We start from the raw sequence: 10,417 nt of genomic DNA on the forward strand, positions 1-10,417 counted from the left end.
TACATAAATAAATAAAAGCTGATCATTGTAAACACTCCTGTCAGTGGTATATGGTTTGCTTCATCCCCATAACTGTCACATCCGCAGAAGTGCTTGTTCTTTGGAAAAACAACAGACATACTGGCTAGATCACCAGGTAAAACTAAAGGAAAGCCAAAAAAAGAAAATGAATGCAGCCACCACACCACCTCCACCACATCTAAGAACTGGTGAGCTGCAATATAATAAATGTTTGCTTTTTGGGTTTACTATCACTTTAAAATGAGTAAAACTTTTTTTTTACATACTTCACTCACCACCAATATGAGGGTTCACTTAACTTCTGATTACCATATTGATGGTCAGTCTGAAGTGCTCTTATACACTGCTGGTCAGTGACGTGTACTCTTAGAGAGAGAGAGAGAGAGAGAGAGAGAGAGAGAGAGAGAGAGAGAGAGAGAGAGAGAGAGAGAGAGAGAGAGAAAAGGGGGGTTAAGTGTCCTGCCACTGACCACCAATATGGGAAGGGGGGGTTAAAAAACACTGCAACTGACCATCAATGCAGGAACGGGTTAAGGTGGGCTTAACAGCATTGGTACAGACTACTAATAAAGGAGGGTTTATATAGCATAACACTGACCACCAACGCTGGGGGGAGGGTTATTACTGTGGCCGCCGGCACCAACGCTGGGGGGAGGGTTATTACTGTGGCCGCCGGCACCAACGCTGGGGGGAGGTTTATTACTGTGGCCGCCGGCACCAATGCTGGGGGGGGTTATTACTGTGGCCGCCGGCACCAACGCTGGGGGGAGGGTTATTACTGTGGCCGCCGGCACCAACGCTGGGGGGAGGGTTATTACTGTGGCCGCCGGCACCAACGCTGGGGGGAGGGTTATTACTGTAGCCAACGGGACCAACGCTGGGGGGGGGCTTATTACTGTAGCCGCCGGCACCAATGCTGGGGGGGGGGCTTATTACTGTGGCCAACGGGACCAAAGCTGGGGGGGGGGCTTATTACTGTAGCCGCCGGCACCAACGCTGGGGGGAGGGTTATTACTGTGGCCGCCGGCACCAACGCTGGGGGGGAGGGTTATTACTGTGGCCGTCCAACGCTGGGAGGAGGTTTATTACTGTGGCCGCCGGCACCAACGCTGGGGGGAGGGTTATTACTGTGGCCGCCGGCACCAACGCTGGGGGGAGGGTTATTACTGTGGCCGCCGGCACCAACGCTGGGGGGAGGGTTATTACTGTGGCCGCCGGCACCAACGCTGGGGGGAGGGTTATTACTGTGGCCGCCGGCACCAACGCTGGGGGGAGGGTTATTACTGTGGCCGCCGGCACCAACGCTGGGGGGAGGGTTATTACTGTGGCCGCCGGCACCAACGCTGGGGGGAGGGTTATTACTGTGGCCGCCGGCACCAACGCTGGGGGGAGGGTTATTACTGTGGCCGCCGGCACCAACGCTGGGGGGGGGGGTTATTACTGTGGCCGCCGGCACCAACGCTGGGGGGGGGGTTATTACTGTGGCCGCCGGCACCAACGCTGGGGGGAGGGTTATTACTGTGGCCGCCGGCACCAACGCTGGGGGGAGGGTTATTACTGTGGCCGCCGGCACCAACGCTGGGGGGAGGGTTATTACTGTGGCCGCCGGCACCAACGCTGGGGGGAGGGTTATTACTGTGGCCGCCGGCACCAACGCTGGGGGGAGGGTTATTACTGTGGCCGCCGGCACCAACGCTGGGGGGAGGGTTATTACTGTGGCCGCCGGCACCAACGCTGGGGGGAGGGTTATTACTGTGGCCGCCGGCACCAACGCTGGGGGGAGGGTTATTACTGTGGCCGCCGGCACCAACGCTGGGGGGAGGGTTATTACTGTGGCCGCCGGCACCAACGCTGGGGGGGGAGGGTTATTACTGTGGCCGCCGGCACCAACGCTGGGGGGGGAGGGTTATTACTGTGGCCGCCGGCACCAACGCTGGGGGGGGAGGGTTATTACTGTGGCCGCCGGCACCAACGCTGGGGGGAGGGTTATTACTGTAGCCAACGGGACCAACGCTGGGGGGGGCTTATTACTGTGGCCGCCGGCACCAATGCTGGGGGGGGGCTTATTACTGTAGCCGCCAGCACCAACGCTGGGGGGGTTATTACTGTAGCCGCCAGCACCAACGCTGGGGGGGTTGTTACTGTGGCCGCCGGCACCAATGCTGGGGGGGTTGTTACTGTGGCCGCCAACACCAACGTTGGGGGGTTTGTTACTGTGTCCATGGAAAAAAATACTGGGGTTACTATTGTGGCCAGTGAATCAATGCTGGGAGTAGCTATAACTGCCATTGAAACCAACGGTGGAGCTGTCCACTGACACAAACGCAGGTGTTGCTACTGTGGACACTGACACCAATGCTAGGAGTTATTGTGTCCACGGAGAAACATACTGGGGGTTACTATTGTGGCCAGTGAATCAATGGTGGGAGTAGCTATTACTACCATTGACACCAACAATTGAGCTTATTTTATCCCCCTTCATCTTTTGTGTATGCTGTGGTAACAAAAATACAGAAGAATTGAGATTTTCAGGTGTTGAGGTGTTACACCTGTGAACGGGCTGCCTACCATGATGCAATGCATGAAATGGGCTGCTGTTGTGATAAGTAGAACAGCCAACATGTTCCTCAGTCATCTCCCTGAAATAAGGGGCTGGCCAACAATGTACAGGTAGAAGGAATACAATGAAACTCCTTGTTACTGCAACAATGCCAAGCCAGGGAAAGGGTCACAGCACACTCTCCTGACTGTTCTAGTGTGACAGACCTGCCACCTGTACATCTGCTGTGTGATTTGGTTACAAAGGAAACTGCATGTGACTTGCAGATCTGATGTGAAGGCAATTCACTGAAAAATGTGCCAAGCAACAAAAACCTGCAGCAAACCCATCAACACAAAGTAATGGGACAAACAACAACACTGGCCACGGCTGCTAAGCTATACTTTGGCTACATCCATTGGAAGAGAAGACTTGTGAGCTTAACAAAGGATCTGAAAGAACACAGAACATGAAAATAATCCCTTTCATTGCTTAGGCTTCAGTGCAGCATGGGTTAAAAAGACCCGTGGTGGTCAAAGTTTACATAGGATGGTACAAATCCTCGGGCTGGACTATTAATGAACTCTATGGAAAGCTCACCTAGTGAGTGCACTGTGGGGCACAATTCAGTATGAGTGATGAGCTGCACAGTGCCCCAATCACCGGACATGGGCTGGAATGTCAGTGCACCTTCCAGAGGAGTCCAATCCCAGGAGGAGGAAGAGTCGGCTTCCTACGGTGACACTGACAGCTCCTTCAGTGCAGCTCACTCTGACAGTAAACATTACACAATGAAGGCTGAATCTGACAGGGTAAACAGCAGACAATGGAAGGAGGATCACACAGGAAACAGCAGTGGTTGGGGGGGGGGGGGTGTCTTACCGACAAATGCAGTCCAACCAGACACATACACTTTGTATAAGAAGTTCAGCCAAATACAATCAAAGGTGAAATAGTCAGGCGAGGTCACCACACACATTACAATCTGGCCACACAATCAACTTTAGATGTATGAATCTGTGTACTGTGAGAGCCTGTGTAATCTACCCAGTCCGTCCCTATCCAATCAGGATGAGGCTTGTGCTAAAACTTGGTGGTGGATCTAAGGGAGATTGTACAATCAGATTGTACTGTGTGTGCTGAACTTTACAAGAATACAGGTACCAGAAGTAGGCCATGCACATTACTTATTGGTGAGGGGCCCCACAATGACTGGGGTTTACAGCACACCTGAATGGGAGAGCCACAGTTATGCCGAGGGGCCCCACATCTAGACCATGACCTACCCTGAAGGATTCCAGAGACAAAGCACAACCTATCCCCTGAGGGGCCCCAGAACTAGAACACAGCCACTCCCCTGAGGGGCCCAAGAGCATGACCTATAATCTAAGGGACCCCAGAGTTAGAACACAGACACCTCTTGAGGGGCCCCGAGAGCTAGAACAAGACCTATCCCCTGAGGGGCCCCGAGAGCTAGAACAAGACCTATCCCCTGAGGGGCCCCGAGAGCTAGAACAAGACCTATCCCCTGAGGGGCCCCGAGAGCTAGAACAAGACCTATCCCCTGAGGGGCCCCGAGAGCTACAACAAGACCTATCCCCTGAGGGGCCCCGAGAGCTACAACAAGACCTATCCCCTGAGGGGCCCCGAGAGCTACAACAAGACCTATCCCCTGAGGGGCCCCGAGAGCTACAACAAGACCTATCCCCTGAGGGGCCCCGAGAGCTAGAACAAGACCTATCCCCTGAGGGGCCCCGAGAGCTAGAACAAGACCTATCCCCTGAGGGGCCCCGAGAGCTAGAACAAGACCTATCCCTTGAGGGGCCCCCGAGAGCTAGAACAAGACCTATCCCTTGAGGGGCCCCGAGAGCTAGAACAAGACCTATCCCTTGAGGGGCCCCGAGAGCTAGAACAAGACCTATCCCTTGAGGGGCCCAAAGAGCTACAGCACAACCTAACCAGTGAGGGGTCCCAGAGCTAGAACGTGACCTATCCCCTGAGGGGCCCCAGCTCTATACCCCCGTGTGAGGGGTGTCACCTCCAGAAGGTAATCAGCACTGCCATGTAGCGGCTGTCCCCCCCACACAGGGCACACAGACAGTTCAGAGTTCATACCTGGGGGCTCCTGTCAGCTGGGGGCTTCATGACAGCCTGTCGGAAACTGTTATCCACATAGGACGCCATGTCCGCAGAGGTAAGTCCCGGGAGCAGAGCCCGGAGTCCGCCTGTCCGCTCCACCAACTAGTCCGGAGTTGTCGGCTCTATTGTGCGGCGCGGAAAGTGCGGGAAAGAGGTCCAGCCTGGCACTCATAGACTCCCGGGCGGGCTCATCCCCCCCGCGGGCACACACTGGGCTCTCAGCACTGCAGCCATGGTGAGAGGGGCACACAGGAGCATCACAGGGCAGGAAGAAGGAGGGGGGGAGCAAGACGGCCACACCGCCCCTTCCTTCCCCTTCCTGTCTCTGCCTTGGAACACACTTGTCGGCTCTGTGCTGCCCTCCGGCGGAACACACAGTGAGTGCAGGCATCCGCCGTACAGACAGGTGGGGCGGGCTGAGGCCGGAGTGCGAGACTCCTGAGGGAGCCGCATTGTCTGAGCTGTACGGATCTGTCCGGGGTGTACACGGTCCTATCCACCCTGGGTGTACACTGCCTCATGCATCGTATACACACATCACTGGAGGATATCAGCCGAGCTCTATCGTTTTATTCCCAATTAAAATAAATTATCCAATATCTGCATTGAAAGCCAGATGTGACCCTTTTACTGGCAGAGAGAACACCAATAAAAATAAAAACCTCCACAGCTCCAACTTCCTGTGTGAGGGTGACTACGTTCCCTCTCCATGGTCCCCTGTATGTAGACGTAGTCACCTTCTGCTCACTAAAGCTGGGTGTACACTTGTGGAATCTCCAACAGCATTTCTAAGGATAATTCTCAGTACTTCTAAGATTTTATTTGCTTTAGCCTCTTACCCTATAAATTGCTATTTTGCACAGGAGAGCATATCTTTTGCATTGAATCTGCGTGGAGTCAGACTTCTTGAAGTACTCTGAACCTGAATACTGCTGTGTGCTTGCATGCTGCAGAGAATTATTCAACATGGCAGCACCCAGACTGAATTCAATATTAGGTAACCACTTGCCCTCCAGAGGATTTACCCCCCTTCATGACCAGGCCGTTTTCCGCGATACAACACTGCGTTCCTTTAACTGACAATTGCGCGGTCATGCAATACTACACCCAAATGAAATTTAGGTCCTTTTTTCATACAAATAGCACTTTCTTTCAGTGGCATTTGATCGCCTCTGCGTTTTTTGTTTATTTTTGCTCTATAAATAAAAAAAGACCGACAATTTTGAGGAAAAAAAACAATATTTTTGACTTTTTGCTATTAAACATCTCCAGTAAAAAAAATTAAAAAAATCAAATTCTGTCATAAATTTCGGCCAAAATGTATTCTGCGACATGTCTTTGCTAAAAAAAAAAAATCCCAATACGTGTAAATTAATTGGTTTACGTGAAATTTACAGAGTTTACAAATGGCGGTATACATACTGGAATTTTATTTATTTTTTACTAGTGATGGCAGCGATCAGCAACTTATAGCGTGACTGCGGCGGGCATTCTGACACTGGGGAGGAACTGACTTGGTGTCACTGACATCCCCAGTGACACCAATACAGTGATCAGTGCTAATAAAAAGCACTGACACTGTACTAATGATACTGGACAGGAAGGGGTTAACATGGGGGGGGGGGCGATTAAAGGGTTAACTGTGGCCTGTTTGAGTGCTTTCCACTGTATTTGCTGTATACTGCTTTGTATGGCTCTGCTATGCAAGAGCTGACTGTGTTGTTTATACACAGATCTCTGCCCTGTTGGAGATACTTGGTGATCATCGGGTGGGATCTGGTGATTGACAGCCAAGGCCGCGAATGGCCCCCTATCCGGAACTGAAACTTCATGTGTATATACGTGATTTTGCGCACCCGTGCCGTCCTGTAGCAGTATTTGTGCTATAGGGCTGAGCAGAAGCAGTTAAAGCAGAACTTCACCCTTCAGGGCATGTTGCCTCCATTCCACCCCTCCTCTACTCCGCTGCAGAAATTGGAGCTTTTTTTTTTCGTCCTTTATTTATTGGGGGATAAAAAAGGCCTTATCTGCCCGCTCCGTGCACATCATTAATGGAGGCGTAGGACTTGCACTTTGCCCACATCGCCTCCTGGGATATGTTGTCTCATATCCCAGGAGGCATAGCCCTTCATTGGGAAAAGACTAGGGGGTGGGGCCCAGCAGCGCCTAACCCGGAAAAGCCGGCAGTTTACTGATGATGTCACAGAAGAAGATGGGACAGGGAAGGGTGCAAAGAAGATGCAGATCTCAGCAAGACAATGCAACCAGGTAAATGGGGGTAAAAAAAAAGGAGGGGGGGTAGGGAGCCTAAAGCTCCCCATTAACATTTATATTTACCAAATGAAAACCACATACAGTGTTCAAAATTCGTACATTCCAGAAACATTTGATATCCCCGCCTTCAAATTTTCTCATCACTGCAATCAAAAATTAAAATAGATTTGATCCACTGATTAGAAATACACAGCTCAAAAAATTAAAGGAAACACTTTTTAATCAGAGTATAGCATCAAGTCAATTAAACTCCTGGGATATTGATCTGGTCAGTTAAGTAGCAGAGGGGGTTGTTAATCAGTTTCAGCTGCATTGGTGTTAATGAAATTAATGAGACGACCCCCAAAACAGTTATGGTTTTACAGGTGGAGAACGCTGGCATTTTTTTTCCCTACTCATCTTTTCTGACTGTTTTTCACTAGTTTTGCATTTGGCTAGGGCCAGCGTCACTACTGGTAGCATGAGGCAATACCTGGACCCTACAGAGGTTGCACAGGCAGTCCAACTCCTCCAGGATGGCACATCAATACGTACCATTGCCAGAAGGTTTGCTGTGTCTCCCAGCACAGTCCCAAGAGCATGGAGGAGATTCTAGGAGACGGGCAGTTACTCTAGGAGAGCTGGACAGGGCTGTAGAAGGTCCTTAACCCATCAGCAGGACAGGTATCTGCTCCTTTGTGCAAAGAGGAACAGGGTGAGCACTGCCAGAGTCCTACAAAGTGACCTCCAGCAGGCCACTGGTGTGAATGTCTCTGACCAATCAGAAACAGCTTTGAGGGTAGCCTAAGGGCCCGATGTCCTCTAGTGGGGCCCTGTGCTCACTGCCCGGCACCATAGAGCTCGATTGACATTTGCTATTGAACACCAGAATTGGCAGGTCCACCACTGGCACCCTGTGCTTTTCACAGATGAGAGCAGGTTCACCCTGAGCACGTGACAGACGTGAAATAGTCTGGAGAAGCCAGGAATGCAGGAAATGGTTAGGTGGTGCTGGAGTGCGACAGTCGAACAGTGTTTGGTACTGTCGCAATCGGACTGGTTCTAGCTGTAGGATAGCTGGAGGGACCCTAGAAGGGTGTGTAATTACTAAGCTGCTCCTCAACTCTAGTCAGTGCACCAGATTGTATATAAGATTTGTATCTGCCAGTGAGTGTGGTCAGCCAGCTGGATTGGATTGGAGGCTCCATCCGGTGGTGGCCAAGAGGTAGTGCGGGCTGTGAAAGGATATCACGGCTGATCTTATATATGGTTTTATATATTCAAAGTTAAGTCCCCTTTATTCCCTCTTACCCCAAGTCAAGGCCGCACGTGCGTGGATTCAGGTGTTTTCGATCACCTCCATGGCCACAGGTGTATAAAATCAAGCTCCTAGGCATGCAAACTGCTTCTACAAACATTTGTGAAAGACTAAGTCGCTCTCAGAAGCTAAGTGATATCAAGGATGGTACCATGATAGGTTGAAAGTCCATCCGTGAAATTTCCTTGCTACTAAATTTTGTACGGTCAACTGTTAGTGGTATTATAACAAAGTAAAAGCAACTGGGAACAACAGCAAACTCAGACTCAATTAGCACAACAACAGTGTGTAGAGAGCTTCATGGAATGGGTTTCCATTGGCGCGCACCTGCATCCAAGCCTTACATCACCAAGTGAAATGCAAAGCGTCGGATGCAGTGGTGTAAAGCGCGCCACCACTGGACTCTAGAGCAATGGAGACGTGTTCTCTGGAGTGACGAATCACACTTCTCTGTCTGGCAATGGATGTGTCTGGGTTTAGTGGTTGCCAGGAGAACGGTATTTGCCTCACTGCACTGTGCCAAGTGTAAAGTTTGGTGGAGGGGGGATTATGGTGTGGGGTTGTTTTTCAAGGGTTGGGCTTGGCCCCTTAGTTTCAGTGAAGGCATACCAAGACATTTTGGACAATTTCATGCTCTCTTTGTGTAAACAGTTTGGGGGATGGCCCCTTCCTATTCCAATATGACTGAGCACCAGTGCACAAAGCAAGGTCCATAAAGACATGGATGAGTGAGTCCTGACCTCAACTCAATAGAACAGCTTTTGGATGAATTAGAGCAGAGACTGTGAGCCAGGCCTTCTTGTCTGACATCAGTGCCTGACCTCACAAATGTGCTTCTGGAAGAATGGTCAAACATTCACATGGACACACTCCTAAACCTTTTGAACATCCTTCACAGAAAAGTTGAAGGTGTTATAGCTGCAAAGGGTGGGCCAACTCAATATTGAACCCTACGGACTAAGACTGGGATGCCATTAAAGTTCATGTGCATGTAAAGGCAGGCGTCCCATTACTTTTTGGCAATATAGTGTGTGTTTTTCACTTTTTGTTATCATAGTTTGTTAATAAACTACAAACAATTTCTTGGTGAAGGATGTATTATTTTTGGAGGCATTATTAGGAACATGAATATATACAGTATATAGAGGGGTTAGACAAAAAAATGGAAACACAACATGATTTGCAGGTGTAAAAGTGATGACGTGTTTCACGCTATAAGCAGAAATTATATTTTGCTTCTTTTGTGTGATGAGACACCTACCTAATGGGTGGGAAGCCTTACTTTCGTCATTCACTGTGTGCACTGCTAGTAATACAGAGTTGTGTCAGAGCTTGCTGAGCTTCAAAGAAAGCAAATTGTTGGTGCCCACTTAGCTGGTGCCTCTATCACTGAAGTTGCCAATTTATTTGTGTCAAGAGGTATAGTATCAAAGGTTATGATGGCATATACAGTTTCTGGTAAAATTTTGTCTAATAAGCATAAGCGTGGTCGACATGGTCAACTGACCGCAAGAAACAAATGGCCATTGTGATAATGTCAACGCAGTCAATGCAGTCCACAGCACGTGGTGTGAACAAACCCTAAAGTATTAATTGCAACTAAAAGTGCAACTAAAAGTGCAACTAAACTTTTTCAGTCCCCATTAACTATTTCTAATCCTTATGCTCCTAGCCCTCGTAAATAGATAGAAAGATATATTATCCACTTTCCGACCGCATAACCTAGTTATACGGCGTCAGAGTGGCACTCCTGCACTGGATGATGTACCTAGTACGTGATCTGGCACTTCCTGGTAGGGGTGGCGCAAGCCACCGGCAACACGGCTGTACTGTGGTTAGACACAGCACAAGCCGATCAGTGGGTGCTGGCCAATAGATGACAGCTGGCACCTGCTGATCAGTGAGCACTGACCATTCAAGCACTCGGGCACTGCCTGAGGGCCCGGGGTCAGTAGGGGGCCCCATGAAATGCCCCTGGCACCTTTTTTATAGGCTTTTTGGGTGTGTTTTGAGTGTGGCCAAGGACACAGGGGCCCCATGATCCCCTATTGCCCAGGGGCCCCATGAGTTGTCAGTCCGCCCCTAGTGAGGAGAGAGACAGAACAGAGCTCTGCCTATGTAAACAAGGCAGATCTCTGTCCTGTCAG

General features: G+C 50.2%; 1 protein-coding gene across 8 annotated transcripts in view; it reads right to left on the reverse strand.

Annotated features, from left to right (window-relative positions):
• The window catches only part of RAPGEF2 (Rap guanine nucleotide exchange factor 2), a 391,597-nt gene extending 386,634 nt beyond the window's left edge, over nt 1-4,963 (reverse strand). For 5 of the 8 annotated variants that reach the window (XM_089670384.1, XM_089670380.1, XM_089670383.1 and 2 more), the window contains exon 1: nt 4,676-4,962. In XM_089670384.1, coding sequence (XP_089526510.1) covers nt 4,676-4,744 — 69 coding nt within the window. In that variant the 5' untranslated portion in view covers nt 4,745-4,962. Of the gene's footprint in view, nt 1-4,675 lie in introns of all 8 variants that reach the window. The other 3 variants (XM_089670385.1, XM_089670389.1, XM_089670388.1) reach the window with 1 other exon arrangement.
• Nucleotides 4,964-10,417: the final 5,454 nt, after the last annotated feature.

The sequence above is a fragment of the Staurois parvus genome, unplaced genomic scaffold (genome assembly GCF_062004578.1).
Source record: "Staurois parvus isolate SC_StPar_1 unplaced genomic scaffold, SC_StPar_1.0 ptg000090l, whole genome shotgun sequence".
Taxonomy (NCBI): Eukaryota; Metazoa; Chordata; class Amphibia; order Anura; family Ranidae; genus Staurois; species Staurois parvus.